The sequence below is a fragment of the Monodelphis domestica genome, chromosome 7 (genome assembly GCF_027887165.1).
Source record: "Monodelphis domestica isolate mMonDom1 chromosome 7, mMonDom1.pri, whole genome shotgun sequence".
In the NCBI taxonomy this organism is placed as follows: domain Eukaryota; kingdom Metazoa; phylum Chordata; class Mammalia; order Didelphimorphia; family Didelphidae; genus Monodelphis; species Monodelphis domestica.
Genome location: NC_077233.1, coordinates 87,240,006 through 87,267,392, shown reverse-complemented (window position 1 = coordinate 87,267,392; position 27,387 = coordinate 87,240,006). Strand labels below are relative to the sequence as shown.

Sequence of the window (27,387 nt, the reverse complement as noted above, 5' to 3'; positions counted from 1 at the left end):
CTACGAGAAAGAACACTATCCACATTCAGAGGAAAAACTGTGGGAATAGAAACACCAAAGAAAAACAACTGTCTGATTACATGGGTCGAGGGGGAAATGATTAGGGATATAGATTCTAAATGATCATCCTAGTGCAAACATCAACAACATGAAAATGGGTTCTGATCAAGGACACATGTAAAACCCACAGAAAGAATATGATTCTTGTAACCAAGGAATAATGTTCTAAATTGACTAAATAAATTTTTCAAAAAAAAAATTTTTTTTGAGAAGGACAGCCAGGTAGCTCAGTGGATAAAGTACCAGGTCTGGATACAGGAAGACAAGCTCATATCTGGCCTCAGATACTTTCTAGCTGTGTGATCCTAGGCAAGTTACTTAACCCACATTGCCCAGGCCTTACCACTTGATACTTAGTATCAATTCTAAAACAGAAGATAAGGGTTTAAAAAAAATTTCTTAAGCAACATGATGGATCACATGAACAACGAGATGGCATAATCCACACAAACTCTTGCTCCTTCCCAAAAGAGAAATTATGTTTACAACAACTTCAGCTGCTTCCAGTCTAGGACAACAAACATTTAAAATGTGTTAAAAACACATCCAGAAAAAGAACTGTGGGAGTAGAAACAGAGAAGAAAAACAACTACTTGATCACATGGGTCAATGGGAGTATGGGTAGGGATGTAGACCCTAAATAATCATTCTAATGCAAATATCAATAATATGGAAATAGGTCTTAATTAATGACACATGTAAAACCCAGTGGAATTGCTTATTGGCTATGGGAGGGGGTTGGGAGGAGGGGAAAGGGGAAGGAAAGAACATGAATCACATAACCATGGAAAAATTTTCTTAATCAATCAAATAATTTTTTTTTATTAAAACCCTTACCTTCTCTCTTGGAATCAATACTGGAATATTCAAATCTCCCCTTCCAGTGACATAGAGATCCTGGCTCCAAACTGTGGAAATTTTCTTGGCCTCAACAATCAGTTTGGTTATAGCTCTTGAGAAGCAAAAGCCTGCAAGGAACTGCAACCCAGAAGCACTAATGCTACAAAGCTCAGAATTGCTGGTTCTGGGGAAACACGCTCTGAACTGCCAGTGTGAGACAAAGAATTAAGGAACAGAGGGGATCTTGGAAAAGGCACAAGGACAGGACACTGTACAGGTGAAGAGCTGTCTAGCACTACGGGTAAAGAACACAGCATCCAGAGAGGGCCAGTTATGACTACCCATGAATCAGCTGAGGCAGAGACCTAGGCTGGTAAATCATAAATTGCCCAATGTGGGAGGAGGCTGAAACTCTTTGGGATCTAGTCCTCAAGGAAACCATAATCGGAGATAAGCAAGTCAGAAGTAAGCAGAGAGGGGAAAAAGACTGAAAATACCAAAAATTCCAGGAAGAAGAAATATCAAAGATCTTGAAAAACATAAACAGAAAAAATCAACAGGAAAAGCCATAACCGAAGAAAATAGAGCCTCCAGATCTAGCAAATAAGTCCAGCCACATATGAATATTGCAAAATGAAGGAAAATGACCCAGCACTTGACAGACAATTCTCTTTTGAGTTAAAAACTTTGCAAAGTTTAGACATAGAGGTATCTTTATTTTAATATTGTAAAAATCTATCTATCAAACCAAAAATAAGCATATTATGCAATAAGACCACACTAGAAACTTTCCCAATAAACACGAATGAAGTAAGGATGCCCACTCTCCCCATTATTAACTGATACAGTACTAGAAATGTTAGCAATAGCAGTAAGACAAGATAAAGATCAAAGTAATAAAGACAGGCAAAGGAGATAAATTATCCCTGTTTTCTAATGATGTGATGGCTTATTTGGAAAATGTCAAGGAATCATCAAAGATACCAAGATAAAAGTTTCAGCAAATTTGCAGACTACAAAATAAATCCTCAAAAATCAACAGCATTTATGTGTAACAACAAAATACAAGAAGCAAAAAGAGAAGAGGAAATCCCATTACAAAATGCAAAAAGGAAAAAAATGCAAAAAGAATATGGGGATTTATCACCCCAAACACCCAAAAGACTTGAACTGATCCATGAAGAAACACCCTAAATAGCTGGAGGGGAATATTCAGCACTGGAGAATGCTATAACCATTATGGAAAACAATTTGAAAGCTTGCAAATAAAGTTACTAAACTATACATATTCTTGAAACCAGAGACTCTGCTACTGGGCTTATACTTCAAGGAATCATCCAAAAGAGTAGAACCAAAGGGCAGCCAGGTGGCTCAGTGGATTGTATAAGGGTAATTTTAGGGTTGAGACTTAATCTAAATTAATTTGGTCGCCAGAGAAAATCCCAAATAAAATACCCAAGTCAGTTGGAAATTTATGGTGATTTTAATTAATATAGCGGGAAGATATTAAGGAGAAGAGAGAGAAAGAGGGTATAGGATTTCTCCCACCTGACCTTTGCCAGAGGGAGTTCAAAGACCTCTGCCGCGAGGTCTTTGAAGAAGATTAGAGGCTTTCCCAAGAGGAGAGTGTTTGGAAGGTAAAGGAGAAAAGAATCAGCCTAAACTCCGAGAGAGCTCAGTGAAGATGCCTCACCTGAACTAGGCTACTAAGCTTCTCCCAGTATAGCATCAAGGAAAACTCACTGCCAAACCTGGACAATAGCTTCCACCATGCCAAGATGCCAAAACACTCAGCAAGCTGCCTCCAGAGCCACCTCTCCACAGAAAGAGGCCAGAGAGAGGAAGTGACGCAAAAAATATAGACTGTTTTTACATCACTTTCCTATGTCTCACATGTACCAATGGTAGCTTAAGCTTGACTTAGGACAGCCCAGGGGTCTGTCAGTTGTTTCTGATTTGTCATTTGCTTGCACATGTCTGTCATAGGCCATCCTCCTAAATACTTAATCCTTAAGTAGGGGTGTAGGCATTCCTCTTTTGCTAGACTAAGCAGGGTGGAATAAATCTAAAAATTCACAACCCTCTGATGATGATTGAGAGACTAGTCTCCCCAATTGATCACTGTAAACCTTAAAATTTCTTAGACTTATAAATGTTGGAAATTTCACCATTGGGAAATTTCATACTTGAAAAATTTCCTACTGATAGTCTATTGGAATGTGAACCCCATTGGCATAGGAGGTTCCTTCTCCTCCCTACCTAAGACTACTTTAGGACAGAAACCTTTTGCTAAACAATGGAAAGGGCTTTGACCTATGCTTAAGCATAGAACAGGAAGTTCTTTGAGTCATGATTGATTTTAGAATTGATACAATAGAGATACTTGGAATGACAGAACCAGGTCAATCTCCACCCTATTCAGTCCTAACAGGATTTAGGAAGGGCTGCAGCATAGATCAAAATTTAATTATTTGAGAATATGACCTTCAACAGACATGTGCAAAGGAAACAGACCTCTGCGGTCCTGGGTTAAGCTAGAGCCACCATTGGCACAGGGGAGACATCAACAGTGATTGGTAGATGTGAGAACTGAGGGGAGGGAACTTAGATGGTTTCCTTAAAGATAGCGAGGTCTGAGGACTGGGGGGAGGTGGTTGGTGAGGTTTTGCTCTGAGAGGTTGTGCTCTGAGAAGCTTGCTCTGAAGGAAGCTGGAGGTGGAGGCCCCTGAGACTGTTTCTCCATTTTGGTCACATGAGTGATAGGGACTGATCTTTTTTCTTTGCCTCAGCTATCTAAGGGCTTGGGCCTTTTGGCCCAACCTAAACAGAGGGGGTATTTAAGCCCTATTCCCTTCTCTCTCTCTCTCTCTCTCTCTTTTTCTCTCTCTCTCTCTCTCTCTCTCTCTCATACCTTTCTTCCTCCTGTTTGTAATTAAACTCCATAAAAGGTTGACTGCTGACTTGAGTTTTCATTATACATAGCTGAATTCCTTGGCAACCTTAAATTAATATATATCAGTCTTTTAAAGTTTTTTCCTTGTCACATCACTAAACATAATCATCCTGCACCTCCAAATTTTCTAACTGCAGGTGCATACACAATTTCACCTTCTAAGAGGAAACTACAATAGTTAGGTAGAAGAGGGAAATAGAAGAAAGACAGCAAAACCAATATTTGCTGGGAGCATTGACAAAAACCAATTACGGGGCAGTCCCCTTTTGGCATCAGAGTATACATTCAAATAAATGTTCAATCCAACTTCAGTTCAATCAATCACACCCAAATTTCATTCTGGATCTTCTTGATGTAGTATAGGTTTTCTGGCATCCTTCTGCCAACAGTTCATTCTCTGGATTTAGGAGTTAGCAAGCTTCTTTCCTTGAAGATCTTTCTCAAACAAAATTTCAAAATATTGGATTTTTATTAAAATACAATCCCCCCCTGAAGTGGGTGTTAAGAAACATCCAGTTCAATTGTGAGTCAAGTCAGGAGGCAGGAGGTCCTGGGTTCAAACCTAGGCTGTGTAAAGGGAACCCCTTCCTCCCAAGGTGATAAACTTTCTGCTCATCCAAGCCAGCCCACTGGTGTGGCTGGAACACTCCAAACAGAGGTCACAGGTTAAGAGCCCTAGAATCATGACCCGGAAATAAAGATTATGTGTCCAGGTCAGAGAGACTTTGATTGGTTCCTGAGATTTGATAGACCAGTGCACAGGGAAAGGAAGTGACATGGTAAAGGAGCACTATAAAAAATGAGACTGTAGAGATCATCAGGATGTTCTCTGGAGGTCTTTGGCTAGAGGTCTTTCTGCAATTTGGTGTTGATGGCTCAGGCGAAGACACTCTCATGGGCTAATAAGATTAGGGTAGTAGGCTAGGAAATATTTTACATTTCCTTCCCTCCTTATTTCTTTCTTAACATTTATATTAAAATTAAATTGTTAAAAGCTACTATCATCCTCATGATTTGAGTTAATTATTTTAAATAGCAACCGCAACAATCTTTTTTTAAACTAATATTATATTTCCAAACCAATTTCTAAATATTACATTTGGCATAATATTAATTTTCAATATTATATAAGCCTCAGACACTTCCTAGGTGGGTTACCCTGGGCAAGTCACTTAACCCCCATTGCTTAGCCCTTACCACTCTTCTGGCTTGAAACCAATGCACAGTATTGATTCTAAGACCAAAGATAAGGGTTTACCAAAAAAGTAAATCCCCAAATACTCCAAAATATTTATAGCAGCACTTTATGTGAATGCAAAGAATTGGAAACAAGGAAGATGCTCATTGATTGGGCGATGGTTACATAAATGTAATGGAATACTACTGCACTGTAAGAAATGATGCACATGACTACATTGAAAGATCTACATGACAAAGCACAGAGTGAAGCAGAGTCCAGAAAACAACACACACAGTAGCTACAATGTAAATGGAAAGAACAATGATACATCAAAAAAATAAAAAATAAATGTAACAAAATTATAAAGATCTAGCTAGACTCAAATGATGAAAAATGAAAAGGCACCTTCAACCCACCCCTCCATGGAGATAGTCCATGGGACTTTCTCAATTATACTCATTTTTTCCTCTCAAAAATAAAAATTATTTGTCACATGGGATGGCTCTAAAGGAGGAGGGGAAGGGATATATGGGATACAATGGTGATATGTGAAACAGAAACATCAATTTAAAATATATATATATATATATATATATATATATATATATATATTAAGCAATTCAATCTTTAACTGCTATCCCAAAGCTCAACAAGTACTCTCAAAAAGTACCCCAAAAATTGTAAGCCTTTCTTTGAACCATTCATATACCTGTTCCTGTCACCCACCCACCAATCTCCATGCTTGGCTCCCCCCTACAACCCCTCTCTCATATTGCAACAGCAAATTAATTTCATCTCAAAACTTTGCATCTTTCCCTATTATGTCAGTATTGCTCCAAGTAGCAAAGGGAACAGATGCTGTGCAAAATGTTTCTCACTTATTTTAAGTACCAAAGTCTACCAAATTTTTTCTCCAGCCCTTTAAAACTTTGCTGAAAGGACATTTGCTAGATTGTCAAAAGGCACTGCTCTTCTCTATCTACACTGCCTTTTCACTCTTAAAATCATTTCCAGAGCTTGGATGTATGCAGCCAAAGTATTTAAGTAATCATTTATTCACAACACACAGATCACTCTCACCAATGACAGACAAGTGTCAAGAGCTACCTTGCTACAGAATGGAGTAAAAAATCAGACAAATGATCCTAGCAATCCAACTGTACCTGAACCATGGTGTAGACTAAGACAACTATAAACAGGAATCAACCCTCTCCCAATCCAGACATGAAGCCAGCTGGAAGCATGCTGATTGTTGCTTGCTATCAATGTTACAGTATCACAGAGGGCCATGAGCCAGGCAGAAAAGAAATCTGATATCAGTATTGACTAAAAAAAAGTATAATGAAGGTTAGAGATAAATTTTCATGCATGTGGCCCTCCTTCCAAAAAAAAAAAAACATTTCAACACAAGTAAAACATAACTCCTAATTGATTCCAAATCATAGTGGAGACTGAAGTTACTAAAAACAATCATCGAGGCTCACTCAGCTCTGTCTGTCATGTTTAATAAAAAATGACATTTATATAGTGCTTTAAAATTTGTAAAATACTTCACATACATGATCTCCTTGTGAGGCAGAGAGTACAGGCAGTATTATCCCCTTTTAGAGATGAGAAAATGGAGACAATTTAACTAAGATACTAAGTGACTTGATCATAGTCACACAGTCAGAAAAGTATCAGAGGTGGGATTGGAATCTCTAGGCCTTCCTGACCAAATCTAATACTCTTCCAAATCTTTTAAGTCTAATATTCAATTCACTAAGCTACATTGTTTCTTTTAGAAACGGCACTATCAAATAACAGCATGTCCAAAAGTAGAAGACATTACATATGATTTTCCAAGAGAGACCCTACTTTATGAGAACCTTCTGAAGGTCCTGGGAATATTTAGTTTGAAAGAAAGGTTTACATGGGCCAAGAACACCATCCCTAAGTACTTTAAGGCTATCATGTGGACAAGGGATTGACCCCAGAGAGCAAAAATAAGTGGTGAAAGTTTCAGAAAACCTTCCTAACAATCAGAAATATTCAAAAGCAATGGATAGCCTTGGGTTCCTCTTCATTAAACAGAACCTGGATGACCACTTGCCAGAGATTTTGTAGAAAGGATGGATTTCAGAGAGTAACTAGACTAGATGGCTCATGAGTATCTTTTCTATCTGTCTACAGGAGTTACATGGCTGGTGTAGTCCAACAAAGTATGTTTCTTCTCCAAGCATAAATGGCTTTCACAAGAGTTATGTGGACCAACAAGTCCCTAATGAATAATGTTAATACATACAAGAGATTTTGGGGGGAAAAAAGAGTAAAGTTGGAGAAAAGGAGCCAGACTTTACATAATATTATTATATTACAACTTTTTATCACTGAAATCTCTTTTACACTCTGGAAAGGTAAAGCTGGCTAAATTATTCTGGGGACATGCTATATTTGAGAATATAGAGCTGGAATAGTTATCTTAATCTGTCAGAAAAGTCCTAATGTCACTGACCTAAAACCAAGGAAAAAAACAAGATAAACCATCTCTCAAAGAAGATATTCATTAACACTGGGCCTTTGTAGAATCGTGTCCTATTCTTTGTGACCCCATTTAGGGTTTACTTAGCAAGGATACTGGAGTAATTTGCCATTTCTTTCTCCAGCTCATTTTACACATAGGAAATTGAGGCAGAGTTAAGTGACTTGCCCAGGGTCACATAGCTAGTAAATGTCTGAGGCTGGATTTGAACTAAGGCCTTCTTGATTCCAGTTCCAGTGCTCTATCCACTCATTCTACCACCTAATGTGGGTCTTACAAAGCACTAAACTAAGTTCTGTTGAAGGTTGGAGGATACATGCTCTGTGGAACCTCTAGGACTGTGTTGGTGAGGGTGTGGCACAGGTGCCAAGGCAGAATGGAGAGAACTGCTCCCCTTCCCCTCTCCACAGCACCCAAGGACATTTTTGCATGCCCTGCCTTTCTGCCCAGCAGCCCAATGGGAGTACTTCCTCCCTCCACTGTCTGGGGTAATGTGAGGGATTCACAGGCAGGTTGAAGTTGTAGTTTGGGCACATGAACTCAAAAACATTCGCCAACACTGCTACACTCCCCTTTCCAAAGACTTCCATGGAATGGAGATTATTCCAAAGATGGAGGACCAAAACTATTGTTCTAATTTTAATCCTGAAGATACTATGCGAATTAAAATCCAGAGCACACAAATTTATGAAAAATAATACAACAATTTCACCACCTAGTGGTTAGCAAGTGCCCCATCATTCAAAACACACATCTTCATTGACTCCCCCCCCCCACATTCCTGCCACCAGAATTCTTGACTCTCATCACCTGATGTAAACATTCCAAAGTTCTGAGAAATCAAGATACACAGAGCCTAGGTAACTCCCTTTTCCTTAATAATAATAACATCTCATATTATAGCACTCCTCAGTTTACAAAGTATTTTCTTCACAAGAAGAGAAAAAGTAGGATAGAGTTACTAACTTGCCTAAATCCACCTAAGCCATAAGTAGTAGAAATAAAACTTGAAACCATTCCCCCCCCCCCCAATTGTAATGTTCTTTTCATGACTCAGGCCATATTTGGTGATCCATTCTAAAGATATCACATAAAAAGGAGCCCTAGAGGTCAGGGTGCACAACAGAGACAAAAAAAACAACAAAAAACAAGGAGGGCTTAAGCTCTTTGGAGAATGAGGAGGAGGTTCAAGGCCTAGGAATAGATGAGACAAGGACCACTAACAAGGAGAGAAGGTGAAGCCGGTCAATTCTCATTTTTGCTTTTGGATATTTGCAAATGCCAGACAGTGGATAATAGAGATTGTTGTACATCTCTGTTCACCTCCTCCCTGTCCTCCTCTATGAACTGGGGCCTAGTCATCTATGACTGATAGCATAAAGCCACTGAAGGTGAACTCTCTCCTTTATTCTCTCCCTCTCTCCCTTTCCCTCTCCCCTTCATTCTCTCTCTCTCTGTGTAGGCTGGTTTTTTATCTCATGGCTATCCAAGACCTTTTCATGGCCTTTTTCAATCTTCATTCTTCTCAAACCCTTTGTAGCACCTGACCTTGTTGAACATCCTCCTCCCCTGGATACTGATCTGAGTGTTTGGGACACTGCTTCTCCTGGTTCTCCTCCTCTCTATCTCTCCACCCCTTCTCAGTGCCCCTTTCTGGAACCTCCTCCACTTCATGTACCCTTCACTAAGGGAGAGCCCGCAGGTTCTGCTCCGAGCCTTCTTTTCTCTTGTCATATTCCAGGTGAGTTCATCAAATTCCTGTTTCTAGTGGTCTACTTGACTTTCAAACTGGATGTCCCACAAGCACCTCAAAGCACAACATGTCCAAAACTGACCTCCTTCACCTGAACCCCAGGCACTGTCCTTCTCAACTCCTCACACTCTCTCACTCCACATAACCAATCATTTCTCAATCTTATCTTTTAGATTTGCACCACCTTTCCCATACTTTACTCACAAAGGTGACCACATTCGCTTCAGGGGCTTATCAACTCTTACCAGGACTACTACAAGAGCCTCCTAATTAGATTCCCTAACTCCAGCCTCTTCTCACAACAATCTAACCTCTCCATAGCCACTAACATTTCTGCTTAAGTACATATTTGACTATGTTAACTCCCCTACTCAAAACATCAATGGCTCCCTATTGTCTCTAAGATTAAATATTCTTCATCACCTGCCCCAACCTATCTTTCTAACTAACCCAAATCTTCTATTCATCCAACTATGATGGCTTTCTTATTATTGCTCATACACAGCACCCTCTCTCCCATATCTCAATTCCTTTGTACTGGCTGTGCCCAGTTCCTAAAAAGGACAATTCTTGTACCCTGGTTGTATCTTCCTTCAAAGCTCATCCAAGTACCACATTCTAAGTGAAGCCTTTCTGATTCTCTTTAGCTACTCTTTTTCAAAATTACTTTGTACATATACTTGTACATACATGTATTTTATACACAGGCACATAAGTTTTCCATAATATATGTATAACCCAAATTGAATTGCTTGTCAGCTCCAGGATGGAGGGAGGGAATAAGGGAGACAATATAGATCATATGACTTTGGAAAATGTATGTGGAAATGTTATTAAAATAAAAAATTTAATATGTACACACATACCTTGTCTCCTTCAATATAACATAAACTCCTTCAAAGGCAAGGACTGCTGCTTTTGTCGTTGTATCCCCAGGGTCTAGTAGAGGGCCTGGCATGTAGTAAAAACTGAATGCATGCCAATTGACTGATGTTTTTTCTGAGCCACTGTCAGTAATATCTAACTAATCATAGGGAATGGAATAGGTACCACAGGACTGAAGAAAGGCAAAGGTCCTAGTTTTCAAAATGGGAACAGAACAGAATTTACAAACTATAAACCCAAGTGCTTGACTCTGATTCCTGATAAAATTCTAGAATGGATCATTAAAGAGACAGTGAATGTCTAGAGAAGCAAGTGGTGATGAGGATGAGATGGCATTGCTTCACCAAGAATAGGTGATAGGAGATTAACCTTATTTGCTTTTATGTCAGGGTTACTAAGATAGGAGATTGGGGAATGCTGGAGATATAAGTTACCTAAATTTTGGAGAGCATCTAATAAAGATGCCCACGCTATTCTTGAGGAAAAAAAGGTGAGCTATGGGCCAGATGATAATACAATTAGATAGATTTGGATCTGACAGAATAGAATAGCCAGACAAAAGCTAGACAACCACTTCCTCAAGATGTTGTTAGGGTTTCTTGTTCAGATATTGGTTAGGACAAGATGACCTCAGGTCCCTTTTAATTCTGAGATTTTTAGTAACCTCTACACTACCAAATGGGATTAAAGGGGCCTTTAATAGAGAATAAGATGATGATTTTTTAAAAAACCCTTATCTTCCATCTTAGAATCAATTGATTCCAAGGCAGACAAATGGTAAGAGCTAGCAAATAGGTAAGTGACTCGCTCAGGGCCATGAAGCTAGGAAGTGTCTAAGGTCAAATTTGAACTCAGACCCTCCCATCTTTAGGCCTGGACTAAACCATCCAGTTGCCCCTGCAGGTTTTTAAAAGAGAAAGGAACCTAGTAGTAAGCCCAGACTAAGAGGCAGTCAGAAAGGTTAGGTGAAAGATAGAAAGATTTGCATCACAGTGCCTATTGTCTTGCAGAGAGAAAGCCAAGCATCACAGGGAGAAAAGTGCTATGGCAATAGGAAATCTGGGATGAAGTAGAGGGCTCAAGGCCTACAAATATGCAAAATGGCATGTATTAGCAAAGGATAATGAGGCAAAGACAGGCAGCAACAACCATGGTAGCCATGCACACAGCTCCTTCTGGGAAGGAACCACCTCTCTCTCCAATGGAGCATACTCCTCCCTACTCCGTATTAGAAAATGCTGAAGCCAGGCCCCTGTAGACCTATAGCAGTTACCCTAACAAGTGCACTACAAGGGTCGTCACCTTCAGTACAACTCCTGATACAACTCCAAGGTCTGCAGAATGATCTGCTGGCCTCAGCTCCAATGAGTTTACTAGATATTAACTGAATGGGCTGTCATCACTAAATAAAACAGAAAGTACACTGTTTCTTAGCAGACAAATCTCTTCAAGCATCAAGGGCTCAGGCAAAACTGAAGGTCTTTTTTCTGACATGGTCATATTTTCTGGGTAAACAGGTGTCAAATAAATATTACAGAATTAAACAGAATTCTCTGCAGCTATCATCCTCTCTACTATCAACTACATCATAAGTTATCTTCCACAACTAGGCCTAAAGAGCTAATAGTGAATCACTTATGCATTACAATCTCCAGGAAAGTCTCACCAACTTACATTGATAATGCTGAAGGAGCCTGTTGGTCCTGATGTCCCACAACTTGACAGTGTTATCTGTACCAGCAGCAGCTATGCATGTACCACTGGGATGGAAGTCTACATAATTGACAAACCTGGAAAAGAAGAGAGCTTCTTACAGTATTTTGTGTCTCTGAATTAGGATCAAGAGACAGCATTTCTCAGTGCAATATAAAGGAAATACACAAGAAGCAGTTCCAAATCCTAGTCCTATTAAATCCACACAGTATATTCTTGAGGGGAAAAAAAACAACTGATTGATGCAATTATTCTACAATGTATCTGTAAAACAGACCTCTCTTTTCAATTAAGTGACTAGTCACAATTTTAAGCCAAAAGGAAAATGGATTAGGGCTAAGCCTAAATTGAGAATGATTTACTACATACACTGAATAAAGTGTCACCACAAAGCTTCCAACATTTTTCTCACCAATACCTAATAATGACGTGACATTTTGTTTGTGTAAAGAAGTATTTAGGCCCAAAGGTATGACAAATATGTTTCCCCAAACCCTAACTTTTAACTTATTAGTCAGGAGAGAGATCTTAGAATTACACTAAGGAAATCTGCATATGACATCATTAATTCATAGGCTCAAATTATAAAAGTTGCCAACAAAAATGCACCAGACAAGAAATTGAGATAAAATCAACAATTCTGGCCAAGTCACCATTTAAATAAAGTAATCCTTATATTTTGAATATTAAAGCTCTATATAAATCTGAGTTATAATTATCATTACTATTAATGGTTATAACACAATATGATAATATATCATATTGGTATAATCATATATAACACTGATAATGTTAACTATAAGATAAGGCCTGATTATCTAACCATGAAAACTGTATCACAAGCAATTACTTGTAAAGCCAACAATGTTCAAATCCAAGGAATTACAAAATAAGGCAGCTTAAAATACACTTTTCCTTCCAGTAAAATTTAATTACATTTATTTGAACTTTTAATATCACAGTTCTTTGTGTTATAAAAATAGAAAAAGGAGCTATCTTAACATTTAAGTTCCCCAAGTCAAAACCTTCCTGTTTTGGGTAGGTATTTTATGTCTAGTCACTAACATGAAAACTGTAAATCATATCTCCATTTCACAGGCAACTAAACAAAACCAAGTGGAAGGCAATTTTGTGAGTATAAGAATAAAGGTGGGACAGGGCCAGGGGCAGCTTACCCGCCATGTTCACAAAAGGAATGCACACATTCTCTGCTAGTCTTATCCCACAGTTTAACAGTTTTATCATCACTGGCAGATACAATTAGCCTTCCATCAGGAGAGAATCTGAAAATGGAACAGAGCATTACTTTCATACTGCCTACTAGGTTAGACTAGGCAGAGTGAAACAGGTGCACAGATGTAGTTGTTAGACAAACTGGAAGATGGTCTCATTAGAAGAAGGGCGTTGCTCCCTCCCAGAATCAAACACCATTCCAGCACTTCCCAACATACCACACCTGGGACAGCATCATTTTTCCAGACAGGCCTAAATTTCAGAGACGTAACTCATAACAAAAATAAAAACTGCTTGAGAAAATAGCAATAAGTAAAGGATCACAAGTGAAAACTGCTGCAAAGAGGGTCAATTACCATGCTAGAGAATGTGAAGTAGGGACTGGTGATTCATGAGGGTGGAAGAATCCCAAGGTAAATGGGAAGTAGTTTCACTCTTCACCAACATCACAATGGGGTTCTGACAGTAGTAAACTCCTTATGGAGTGATCAGTGATCTTCTGACGTACCAGATTGACTTACACTTCAGTCCAACCTGAGAACAGCCAAAAGTTGCCCTCAAGGAGCTCACAATGATTGGTCCCTCTCTTCCATTTTTTTCTTTCTTTCTTCTGTTTTCTGCAGGCTCTTCTGAATCACTGAGAAAGGATTTTAAGCACTTCCTGATAAAATGTACAGTGTAAATCCAAACTGCTATATTCATTCAACAAAACCTTATTAAATGCCTACTTTGTGCAGAACACTGGTCTAGGCACTGGAGATGTGCCATCGTCCTGCCATGAAGAACCTTATAACCCCATAATAATTACTAGGAAATGACCCTCCAAGAGAACACATATCAACTACAAAATACATGCCCCAGAAACAACAGAATAGCCTACCTGCTTCATCAAGATCAAAGTATTATATTTTAAATAGGAACCATTTAGGAAAGGAAAACATTATTCCTGCTTTGGAAAATACAGTTAGATAAACAAAATACAGCAGAGATAAGGAAAGGAAGCCTCCTAAGTGCACAAAAAGGAAATGTACAAGGAAATAGTGATGAGAAAATATATTAAGAACAAATATGTGTTGAAAAGAATAAATGGGAAATCATGTATCTTTAGAATTAAGAGCTGAGAGCTGTGAAGAAAATTAATGGCCAAGGAACTAACTTGCAAGTCTTGAGCCCATGATCTCCAGTATAGCAAGAATGTTTCATTTTTCCTTAGTTCCTCCAGACACCCCCCAGAAATAAAATGTCATATGCCACAGGTCACAAATTTCACATAGTCCACTTCACTCTAAACGAGGGTATCTGCACCCTCATGGCACCAAGAAGGGAAAGCTCTCAAACCAATATTCGGAATTTAACCAACTGGGTTCTTTCATCGATTCCACAAGCCCAAGTGTGAAACCTCCTAAATGCTATGTGATCATTTAGCTAACTAGATATCCCATTTATTTCCTCTCTGAGGAGATAGAAAGTGCTACTTCTACAATTAAGACTCTACCCCATCACAACAAAGAATGTAGATCCCTCCAAAAGTATAAAAAAGCAAACTACCTAACAAGTATTCAAAAACAACAATCAGTCCCCCCATCTTCTCCTCCACAAACTGGTGCTCCTCCTCTGGACATGCTCTAATCAAAATTCTATAATCAGAATTACCTCTAATTAAGAATCAACTGTAGGAAAAAGCCAGAGGCAGAAAAAAAAAATCTCAATTCCAAACTGCAAGGCTGGCCAAGCCATGAGTGCCCAAAGGATATAGCAGGTAGGAGAGGCATAAGTAGGGTGGTAGAAACTGCAAATTCTCAACTTGCCAAGAAATAAGATCATATACAAAAGTCCAGGTTGCACCTAACACTCCACCTCCCTGTTCTCAAACAATTTATCTGTAAATAACTATTTGATATCAGAATATATAGAGAAAGAGATAGTTTAAAGAGAATTACACAATCCTGCCCTTTCTTCTCACAAAGGATAAGACTTACTTGGCACAGCGGACCCAGTTGATGTGTTGGGTGAAGGAGAACAAAAATTTCTGGCGGTGCACTGTCCACACTTTTAGTGTCTTATCATCTGAGGCTGTCACCAATGATTGACCATCACTGGAAAAATGGACACTTCTTACAGTTCCTGTGTGAGCTCGGAAAACAGTGGACTCTCCTTTGCTAAATACAAAGACAATGCAAAAATACCAGGTCACTAGTTAAATGTCATTTTAGAAATCCTTAAATGGCACAATGAAAAGTCTGATTCCCAGGTGTATCCCTCTACTACAAATTCAGGTACAAGCATGGTACCACTCCTGAAACAATGATAGAACATGGACCTGAATGGGCCCTCTAATGAGAACCTTCTAATGTGAATGCCTCAGCTTTCACAGTCCTTTTTTACAAGTGACTAAACTGAAGCCCAGAGAAGCTAAGTGACCTTTCAGTTCTCACCTATGAATGAACATCAGAGGCAACATGTGAACACCAAGGTCTTCTTGATTCTAGCAGCTCTGGCAAGCCCACCAATATACAACTCATATCAGAAAAGAAAAAGAAAAGCAGTCAGAGTTATCATGTCCCTAAAGGCTGGGGATTTTCTCCTTAGGGTAATTAGAAAACTACTACAAATTCACTTGGACCAGAGAGGCTTATAAACCATGGGCGCTGAGCCCCTATAACCTGGTGGACTTGTTCCTCACAATGGCTATATTGGAAAGAGCTTTAGTCTGAGGGGCAATAGATCTGGTTCCAAGTCCCAGCTCTATAACCCTGGGTAAATACTTTCCTTTTTTGGACTTCATTTTCCTCACTTGTCAGCAAAGTGCAGATGGAAGTTGACAATACTAGATTATTTCTAAGGCTTCTTCTACAGCTAATGACCTAGGATCATCCCTGAGTATGATCTAGGAACAGGAAGGGAAAAAGAAGAGAGAAAAGATCTGCACAGAGATTAATTGTTAAGAGAATTGCTACACTCCCTGGACTTGTGATTTCTAACAAACAGTCAATGATAAAGTTTTACAGAAAAGTTGGAAATACTCACAGATTAGGCACCCATATACGGACAGTTTTATCTCTGGACCCTGATGCCACAAGATGACCAGAAGGGGAAAAATTAACACACATCACAGCATCTTTATGCCCCACGAAACGATAGGCTCTCATATGAGGTTTCATATGCCAGATCATCAAACATGCATCCATGCTGCCACTTACTAAAACAATAATTAAAGTACTAGTTAATATTTACTCAAATTATCCTAAATAATGATATACAATAGGGGGCAGCTGGGAGGCTCAGTGTATTGAGAGCCAGGCCCAAAGATGGAAGGTCCTAGATTCAAATTTGGCCTCAGACACTTCCCAGCTGTATGACCCTGGATAAGTCACTTAACCCCATTGCCTATCCCTTACCACTCTTCTGCCTTGGAACCAATACACAGTATTGATTCCAAGATGGAAGGTAAGGGTTTAAAAAAAATGATATACAATTAAAAGGATAGAATTTTTCCTTTCATATGTGAAAAATGGCATGATCCCAATCTTTAACAAGGTATATGCATTAAGTTTTTTCTGTAGTGATAGATTTCATTAAGCTATCAATGTCCTCTAGTACTGGAGTTCAGTCTGTCACCACAGGACCATACAAAGCAAGCTGTCCAATTCGGAAACAGAATGTGCAAATGACCTTGGCCACTCCCCAACCAAACAGACTAGCCAGAAAGCAAAATAATCTAAACCATCAAATAGCATCTCCATTAAAAAATAAAAAACTATCTCCAATGGCAATAGAGAACCTAAAAAAGTAAAGAATTCCCAGTAAAATTAGAAACAACTTTGAACGTATATAATTATTTTTCATTACACAAATATTCCTGAGCTTCCATATAAGACAGCCTGTAAGAGATACAAATAATATACAGTCCCTGATCTCAAGGAATTTACAGATTATAGATACCATCAGAATGTATATAACCTACAGTAAATTATTGGGCTTTTATGAAAAAAATGCAACTTCTAAAATAGAACCAAAATTTTTTTCTTGTCCAATTAAGACTTTGCTCAGATGAAGCTAGAGAAATTACAATTTTTATTTTTCCATTTCATTCCTCGCATACACAAAAGCATCCACAGATGCCCCATCTTAAAACATGCAGCTTCTAAAATAGATAAATGCCTTTAAGAATAAAAAGATGACTTTACCTAACTGTTTCCGGTTGGCACTGAAATCCACACTGGTGACTGCATCTTTGTGACCTCTAAAATTTCTCTCCAATGAAGGATCTTCCTGCAGGACAAGAAAGTATTTCAAATGCAAATCAAAAGTACAAAAGAGAATACAAAGCATTTGCACAGAAACAAGCTTCCACAATAATCAGGAAATGAATCTTATAAGAGGTTAATTGTAGTTTTCTAAATCGAATATAGGAGCAAAAAGAAGTCTTTGAGGTTTCCCAACTTTGCAGCTTTCCCCATCCTCAAGCAAACACATAGAGCTCTAAGTTCCATATTCCAAGAACCTTATAAAATTAGAAATTATGTGATCAATTTATAGCTAGTTCAAAATTAATCCTGAACAGACCACTGGAAATAGGTGATGAAAGGATATCAAATGTAGATCCAGAAAGGCCCTTAGAAACCATCTAGGAACACAGCCTCCTTTTACAGATGAAGAAAGTCTAGGTGATTTGCCCAAGGAAGGAAGTGCTTGAAATGAGATCTAAGCATTCATCCCAAGACATTTAAATTTAGTTTCCCACTAACCAGGCTAGAAAGTCCCTCATCTTCAGTATGGATAAGCATCATTCTTCCACAATAAATCTACTCTGCTAATGCTGTTGCTGTGTGTGGTCTAGTTAATAATAAACAAGAAGGAAAGCAATCTTGCTTGGAATGGATCAGGCACAAAGAGGAGCTGGGGGAGATTAAACATTCTCTGTTTTGAATTGACTATATGGTATATAATGAAAATACACAAAAGCCCAGCTATAAACCCACATAGCCCTCTTCTACATAATTATGTATGCCTGTGGGGTACGAGAAGATAAGGGAAAGGGAGACAATTAAGGAGGTTGCCAGAATTTCCTATTGTCAAGAGGCTTCCATTCCTTCAGAGACCTCTCAATGAGACTACAGTTCCTATTGTACACTCTTCTTAATGAGAGATTCCCAGAAACAAAGGACATGAGCTGAATCCCTAATTACTCCCAAAAAAAGATGAGTAAGAATCGCACAGGCCCTAGAGTTTGGCAACCCACAAGGCTCTGCAGCAGCAGCAAGATGAATGGATATAAGACTGAAATTCACAAAAAAGGTTGAAGGTGCTGAGATTTCAGCCTATCTTCATATTCAGCTTAACTGATTCAATTCAACATTTATTTCTATCATGTATGAGGCAAAAAGGAAAAAACATTCTCTACTCTCAGGATATTCACATTCCCCTGGAAGGCATCTAAAATGATCTTTGGAAAAAAGCGAGGTAAGAGGCCCCCATTCCCAAATTTCCCCAAATCAAACTAATTCCCCAACCAACACATACCTTAAAAGGCACAAAAGAACTACAATTCAACCAATTCAACCCCTTTTCTCTGCCAGACTCCAGAGATTACAAAACTCTATACTGAGCATTTAGGGGAAAATTTAGATATGAAGCCACAATGCACTCTCCAGTTGAGTTTCCCTTTCTTTGAACTCCTACAACCTTTCTCAGTACAAGAACATGTGGCTCATGATATTATTTTTTAAAGGCTTTTGAAAGTGAGGGGTCAACTCAAAGTATATGTACTCCCCAAGAGTAGGGGGTACAAAACAACTCTTATTTGTAAATTAGGTTTGCAAACACTTTATTCACAACAACCTTATGAGAAATGCAGAACAAGAATCACTCACCCTCATCTTAAAGATTAGCAAACTGAGGCAAAAGTCTAAAACTAGAAAATGGTGCAGCAGTAAGTATAACTCTCTGTGTGAGACAAATAGGAGCAAGTAAACTTAAGGCTCCCAGGTCTTGGCATTCCATTCAGTTCTGCAGACACTTAACCCAATACCTACTACATACTTGCAGGGCCCTATACTCCTTTCTCAAATTCTTTGCAGCAATGGAGGGTTTCTGCTCTTCCCTCTACCTTCTGTGCTGCTGCTCTCTCCTAACTACTCTTCTCAAATCTTCTTTAATACCCCTAAGCCAGTTATGTCAAACCTTTTAGAGATGGAGTGACTAGCCCCACCCCACCCCAGACCAAGTGCCATGCCCCTGCCCCAACAAGTGCCAGGAATGCCCTACCCCTCACCCAACACAGGGGAGGAAGAAGCTCTCATTGGGTTGCTGAGCAGAGGGGTAGGGAGTGGCAACAGTTCTCCACACCCCTCTAGTTCTGCCACCTGTGAGCTGCCTACCTTACCCATTGGCTGCCGGGGAGTAGGAGTTGGGTAAAAAAAATGTCATCAGGCATGGAGAAGGAAAGGGGAGCAGCTCCACTCAAGCCACAAACTGGGAGGGGGGGAGGGGATAGACATGCACCCACAAGAGTGCTCTGCATGCCATTTTTGGCACCTGTACCATAGGTTCACCCTCACTGCCCTAAACTGTGGGTTATATACCCCTGGGCTCTATCCTAAGCCTTTTACTGTCTAGTTGACCTTGTTAGTAGGAAAGGTTTAATTATCATTTTTATAGATTGACTCCAAATTTTCATATCTGGTCTTAATCTCTTCCTAAGCATCTTTCCCACATCACTAATTGGTTATTGGATATTTTGAATATAAGCATCTTAAATTCTGATTCAAAACTGAATTCTTTCCCTTATCCTTCTACGAAACTTCCCTATTTTTCTTGAGTATCATCAACTTTCAATTCTGCTAAGTGCATATAACCTCAGTATCATCCTCAACTCTTTACCCTCCTTTACCTCTTATATCCACCCAATTGCCAAATTCTATTGTCTTTAATGAACTTCTCTTACATCTTTTCTCCACTCATAATACCACTGCCTAGAGTCCAGATTCTTATTATCTCTCCTGAATGATTACTGTAACTTCCTCTAACTTAATTCAAATTTCACCTGAAAAAAATCTACCTTCCCTCCAGCAAAAAAAAAAAAATACACACAATCCCCACTAATAATTATATCAAAAAAATATTTCAACCTACATCCCAAATCTATCACCTCTCTACCAGGTAGTATGGCAGAATGTTTTGAATATCCTGAAACCACTGGTGGTCACTGTTTTGATCAGTTTCTTATCTTTTTATAAGTGTGTTCACCAACAGTAAACAGATTTGATTCAATCTGTTTCTGTTCTTTCTTTTGCTTAGAGTCCAATCACAGGTTCTTATCTTTTTTGTCCTTTTAAATCCCTCTTCAGGATGTACATTCTATGGTTAGTTTATTTTGCTTGGGACTAGTCTTCCCCTTAAATCTCTCCTCCCTTCTTTTAATCTCTTTTTCTTCTCTCCTTTCCTACTTATTTCCCTGTTGAAGGAAATGTAGTTTTATATTCAACTCTCTCTTTTCAAAAGAAAGTGAGGTTTCAAGTATTACTCACTTACCCTCCCTTGTTTATATGTTCTTCTATTAGAAGACCTCATCTGAAAATAACTGACTCCACCTTTCCTCTCCCTTTGTTTGATGATCCTAACATCATCAGAACATTGTACAAAAAAAGAAAAAGAGAAAAGGAAAGCTCCCAAAGGTATTTCTTTGCTTCTAAAATCAAAACATTTTTTTAAAAATTTCCAGGTCCTTGTCTTATTAGATTATTTCTATGTTCATTAAAAATGATAGGATTCTCACGGAGCAGGTACATCATCTCTCATATTAGAATGTTAAGAGTTCATCTTTCTTTAGTTCTTATGATGGCTCACTCATATTTACCCTATGTTTCTCTTGGCTCTATTTTTGTATTTCAGTTTCTTCACAGCTCTGATCTTTTCATCAGTAATGCCTGGAAGTCCTTTTATTGAAGACCCATTTTTTCCCCAGTAGGATTACATTGCATTTTGCTGGATATGTTATTCTTACATAAGCCTAAATCTTCTGGAATATATTTCAGGTTGTCTACTCCTACAAGGTGGTATGCAATCCTGATTGTAGCTCCTCAGTTCTGGAATTCTTTTTGGCTACTTGCAGTATTTTTTTTACATGGAAACCCTGAATTTGAGATATAGAGTTTTCATCTTCAGGTTTCCTTCAGGAGGTGAACAGTATATTCTTTCTACTTTCAATTTGCTCTCGGATGCTGAGATCAAGACAGTTCTCTTTTATGATTTTTAAAATTATGTCTAGGAGTTTTGTTTTTGTCATGGCTTTTAGGTAGTCTGATGTTTCTTAAATTTTCTCTCCTTAATCTGAATTCCAGGGCCAGTCATTTTTGCTAGAATACTTTATACTTTCCCCTATTTTTCAATCTTCTGTTTTAATATTTCTTGTTGTCTCCTGGCATCATTACTTTCTATCTTATCCATTCTAACTTCCAAGGAGTTACTTGCCTAGGTAAGGTTTTATGCTTCTTGTGCAAGCTATTAATTTTCTTTCCAATTCCTTCTTCCATTATTCTCATTTCTTAGATTTTTCCTTGCACTTTCATGCTTTTCCAATTGTTTCCTCTTTTGTTCATATTTCACTTATAAAAACATTTTTAACTTTTTAAAAAACTCTTTTTTCATCTCTTCCAGGAATTCCAGTTGAACTAGTACCCACGTTACATTTTACTTTGAGACTTTGCTTACAGATGTTTTGGAATCATTCCCTTCTTCTAGGTTTCTGATTTGAGCATCCCTGTCTACATAATAACTATTTATGGTAGAATTATTTTTTTTGCATGGGAGTCATTCTTCCAGAGGTTATGCATACTTCTAGAAGGAATGGCTAGGCTATACTTGGTCTTGTTTTGTGTCCCATTAGGTGGTCCTAGTACTTTTTCAGGGTATTAAGTGTTCTGTTGTTCCAAGATCTCGGGGACTGCTCAGACTAGGGACCTGCAATCTTGTAGTGTGTCCAGTAGGGTCTGATCCAAAGTAAAGTCTAAGCACTATCCTCTTGGCAAGCTTGTGACCTGGGCTTGACCTACCCCACTTGGAATACTGATAAACTGCTATTGAATTAAGCCACCATCAAACAGCAGGAAAGTTCTGTGAATTCAGTGACAAATCTGTGGGTTCCACTTCAGCATGGGGTACCTGCCCTGGTTTTTCTGCTGCAACTTTCAGCCTCTGAGGCCTCAGTCTTCTCACAGGGTCAGAACTTCACAGTTACTGTGTTTATTGCTGTACTTACCTAACTCTGCATTATCACTTAAGAATCTAACTGTTCCTTGCCCTGGAACACCACTTGTAGACTCAGGTCCCTTCCTTGGTTCCTATTGGAACTATGATCCAGCAATTGGTAGTGAGCAACAGGTCTACCAGTTTGCAGTTACTGTTCTCTACAAGATTGGTTTGCTCTGCCAGATCTGGGACCTGTTCTTGTCCCTAGTACGCAGTCACTGGTAGGTCCTCATTCAGTCCCCAAGCTAGAACGTTCCAAGCAGTTGGACTTGGGTGGATTCCATCCTCTGTGTCCAAATACTGCCATCAATCCATCAGTCAAACTAATTATTAAGCCATCAATTAAGCACCTATTATGTGATAAGACCACAAATAAAGACGAAAATGAGATGGCCCTTACCCTTTAGGAGCTGACAATCCACACCAACCTCATCAGGAAAAATGATTTGCTATGATTTTTTTCCTGAACTTCCTGATCAGGAATTAGCCTGATGGATTTCCTAAATCTCTGGGAAGGAATGGTGGTAAGAAGCTCAACTATACCAATTCTTTCCACTCCTCCCTCTTAGCTGGTGCCCCCATTGACTTTCCTGCCCCAAATCTCTCCCCATTCCAACCCATCCTCCATGCAACTGCCAAAGTAATTTCCCCAAAGTTTAGGCCTGACCATGTCACTCCAATATTGAAAACTTCAATGACTCCCTAGAGGAGCTTAAAGATCAAATACAAACTACTGCATTTAAAATCTGACTCTTTACCTTTCTCATTGCATTTACACATTACTCTCCTTCCATGCATATTACACTCCAAACAGGCCTTCTTATACCTTTGCTCTGGCTACTTCTCATGTCTAGAATGTATTTCAGAATGACTTCCTACAAGGATTAGCTCAAGGATCAATCTCTTTATTAAGTCTTATCTGATCCTACCTGCCTCCCCAGTTATTTATAACTTCCCCCCAAAATCACCTTATATCTATGAACTGTTTTGCATAAGCAAATATTATGTATATGCAAAGGGATATATATACCTCTTTCTCAATGCATGCATATGTATGTACATATGTATCTGTGGAGATAAGAAATATATTTTGTTGTTTTGTGATTTAGTCATGTTCAACTCTTCAGGATCCCATTTGGGGTTTTCTTGACAAATATATTGGAGTAACTTACCATTTCCTTCTCCAGCTCATTTTACAGATGTGAAACTGAGGTAAACAGGGTTATGTGATTTGCCCAGGGTTACATACCTAATATAAGTATCTGAGGCCAGATGTGAGCTCAGGTTTTCCTGACTCCAGGGTCAGCACTCCATTTAGCTCCTCTCAGATTCAGGATATATATAGATATAAATATAGATATTGAACTTGTTTTCCTCGGCTAGACTGGCAAGTCCTAGAGGGCAGGGACTAACTCATTTTTTTGTCTGTGCATCTACAGTGCCTAACCCATTGCTGGCACATAACTGTTGCTTAATAAATGCTTGCTGATTGACAGATTGAAGAACAGGCAAATAGAAGCTAATATGGTCTACACTACTCAGCAGCCCACAGTAGAGTATGGAAAAACTATAAACCATAATATATAAAAGTCCAGCAGAGGGACAACCAGATAGCACAATGGATTGCCAAGTATAGCAATGGGAGGTCCAAATTCAAATCTGACCTCAAGTCAGTTAGCTGTGTGACCCTGAGCAAATCACTGCACCACCACTGCCTAGCCCTTACTAAACAATTACTTAGTATCTAACACAGAAGATAAAGAGAGGGGTTTGTTTGTTGTTCAGTTATGGTTCAATTTCCTGGACTCCTTAGACTGCAAGCTCCTCTACTTAAGTTCCTGGTACCGTCTTTTGCCTTTCTTTGTACTCCCAGTGCTTATTAGCACAGTGCATGGCACACAGTAGATACTTGTTGACCAAGTGACTGAACCCTTTGACAGCCTTGTAAATAAAACCTATGAACCCTTCTTAAAAGGTTTTGTTGGCTCTGTTCATGACTGAAATGCTAGATTTCAGTGAAAATAAAGAATTATTTTCCTACATCAGAGTTCAAAGGCTCTCTGGCATCATCACAACTAAAATTCCACCTTCTAGAAGAAGTTTTCCCCAATCTCTTCTAATTCCAGTGCCTTCTCTTTGTTAATTATTTCTTATTTATCTTGTGTATAACTTGTTTCACAGACATGTTTGTCAATCACAACCCCCTCCTATTAAATTGTAAACTCCATAACTGTCTTTAGCCCTTTTTTTGTACCCTCAGGGATTGGCAAAGGGCCTGGCACTTTAGGACCTCTACAAAAGCCAATTAAATTATGTAAAATAAGTGAAGGTATTTTTGCACATTGCTTAGATGCAAAAGGTTGCAAGGTTTACTGTGCAAGTCAATACATTTCAGCCTTTCACTGTATCCTTGGTCATCCCTATGCTTGTTATGATGGGATTTGCCCAGACTTCCACCCCAAACTCACAGAGGAGTTGAGGCCCCCTATATGCTTGCCCCCTCCCCCAAAAAAAACTTTGCCAAAAAGTCACTGGGGGAAGAATTGCTTGTCAGCTCTGGGAAGGGGGAGGGAAAGAAAATGAATCATGGAAACATGGAAAAATATTTTAAAATAAAAATTAATTTGTCACCAGGGGGAGAGGGAGTGCAACTAGATGGCTCAGTGGATTGAGTTAGGCCTAAAGACTGGCCTCAGGCACTTTCTAGCTATGATCCATGGCAAGTCATTCATGCCCCATTGCCTAAGTTTTTACCACTCTTCTGCCTTGGAATCAATACTTAATATTGAGTCCAAGACTGGAAGGAAAAGGTTTTTTAAAAAATTGGGAAACGTCAGAACTAGAAGCCAGGCCTCATGAGCCCCACTTCAGGTGGGGCTTCCCACCACACCTCATTCTTCTCTCTTCACGACGTGACAAGCACACTTCCCCTACTGTATACTGACAATCCCCTACTGTATACAGACCTTAGCGCCCCCCTGGCCAACCGGGCCTAGCCCCGCTGCCCTCCTGCGTCTCTCGGCCTGGGGAGAAGGGTCCACCCAACCACCCTCAGTCCCCAGGGCCTCGTTTTCTCCCGGCCCAGAAAGCAAGCATCTCGTCCCTTAGCCGCCCCCGCCCGGCCCCGAGCCCCGGGCCCTCACCAAACAGGGGGCCGCCATGGCAAGTTCCGGCAGTTCAGTTTCCGCGCCCCCAACGGCCGCCAATAGCAACAACGACCGCGCCTTAAAGGGGAGGCGCTTCACCCCAGGGCGCGATGGGAGGTTTTTCCCCTCCGACTGGAAAGCAGCCGCGGGGAGGGGTCCTATCTCCGCCCCGCCCCCGACCGCCTCTTCCTGTCGCCGTCTTTCCCCATTCCTGTTCTTGTTTTTCTTTCCCCTGCTCCTGATTTGTCCCCAGAGATCCCACACTCCTCCCTACTTCCCCTCCCCGCCAAGCACAAAGCAGGACGAGATGCGAAGGGATTGCGCAGTCAATTGTCTGGGCCGCGGACATCTCCACCTAGCAGCAGGAGGCGCTGTGGGGATGGGTCTTTGGCTCTTTTGTTACCTTTCGGCCAGGATAAGAACGGATTGAGTCTTTAAACAATGCCATGAGGAGGGCGGGGACGCCCTCCCCAAGGCTCCGCCCTCCCCAGCTGGGGCATCGCGATCTCCTAGCAACAACCCAGCTGGCGCGGAAAGGTTGGGGAGTCGAATGCGCAGGGACATCCTAGAAAGCGTCATTTCCGGAAGAAAATGAGAGGCTGAACTGAGCCCAGGAGTTCTATCCTGGGCCCTGCTATTGGACATCCAGGGTGTCTCAGGGTCTCAGTTTCTACATCTGTAAAACAGAGATTGTCTTTCAGTTGTGACTTCATAAGTTCAGTTGAGGCTTCATAACCACATGGGCTATGCCACATAAGGCCCTCCCACCGTCTACCATCTTCCCTAGTCATGGCTTACATGACACTAACCATCTCATCCTCACTGGTCCTCCCATCTCTTTGAAAACTTGCCATATTTTATTGTGATCCCCTGGGGCAAAGGCTTTAGTGTGTAGTCAATGAGGCAGAAGTAAATTTTTTTTTTCCTGGAACTGCCATGTTTTCTCTTTAGTCCACCAAATGTTAATTTTTTTTAACACTGTCCATTATAGAATCAATACTATGTAATGGTTCCAAGGCAGAAGAGAAGTAAGGGTGAGACAATGGGGGTGAAGTGACTTGCTCAAGGTCACTCAACTAAAAAGTATCTGAAGACTCATTTGAACCCAAGACCTCCAGGCTGTAGGCCTGACTCTCAATCCACCCACCTACTTAGTTGTCCAGAAATTTTAACAATTTGTACTCTAGTTCCTCTGCCTCTTCCAAAACCAACCTGCACTTCTGGCAATTCTCAGTTCATGTCTTGCTGATGCCCCACTTACAAAATCTTAAACATAACCTTGCTGGTAATCGAAATGAATACAATTGTTTGGTAATTTGAGTTCTTTGGTGTTGCCCTTTTTTCAGGCTTTGTACATAAGCTGATCTTTTCTAATCCAGTGGCCACTTTTGAGTTTTTCTAATTTGCTGGTATAGTAAGTGCAAAATAGCATCATCTGTTAGGATTTTAAATAGGTGAGCTAGAATTCTATCACTCCACTAACCTTTATTGTTAGCTGTGCTTCCTAGGACCCACCTGACTGTTTTCTAGAATGTCTGACTCTAAATCAGCAACAACAGTAGAGAGCTTAAGGTGAGGGTAAGATCTTGTAGGTTCTGTGTGTTCTTGCCACCTCTTCTTTTTAATTAAATTTTATATTTTTCAATTACATGTAAAAACAATTTTTGACAATTGTTTTCTCACATTTTGTAATTCAGATTCTCTCCCTCCCTTCCTCCCTTCCTCCCCTAGAGGCAATAAATACTCTAATATAGGTTATACCAGTGTTTTCATGCAACACATCTTTCTGTTATTTCCCATGTTCCTATATCACACATATAAACTCATTTAAAAAAACTCATGAAGGAAATAAAG

The 27,387-nt window shown here is 39.6% G+C and overlaps 1 protein-coding gene across 4 annotated transcripts in view; it reads right to left on the bottom strand.

Annotated features, from left to right (window-relative positions):
- The window catches only part of POC1A (POC1 centriolar protein A), a 197,258-nt gene extending 171,170 nt beyond the window's left edge, over positions 1-26,088 (bottom strand). For 2 of the 4 annotated variants that reach the window (XR_470923.3, XM_007500515.3), the window contains exons 1-6: positions 25,937-26,088; positions 17,326-17,410; positions 16,166-16,337; positions 15,118-15,297; positions 13,081-13,188; positions 11,867-11,982 (exon numbers count right to left, since the gene is read on the bottom strand). Coding sequence is in view for 3 of the 4 variants with exons in the window: in XM_007500515.3 (XP_007500577.1) it covers positions 11,867-11,982; positions 13,081-13,188; positions 15,118-15,297; positions 16,166-16,337; positions 17,326-17,410; positions 25,937-25,981 (706 nt within the window). In the remaining variant the exon portion in view is untranslated. Of the gene's footprint in view, positions 1-11,866; positions 11,983-13,080; positions 13,189-15,117; positions 15,298-16,165; positions 16,338-17,325; positions 17,411-25,530; positions 25,704-25,936 lie in introns of those variants that run through there. The other 2 variants (XM_007500514.3, XM_001380381.5) reach the window with 2 other exon arrangements.
- Between the last annotated feature and the right edge of the window lie 1,299 nt (positions 26,089-27,387).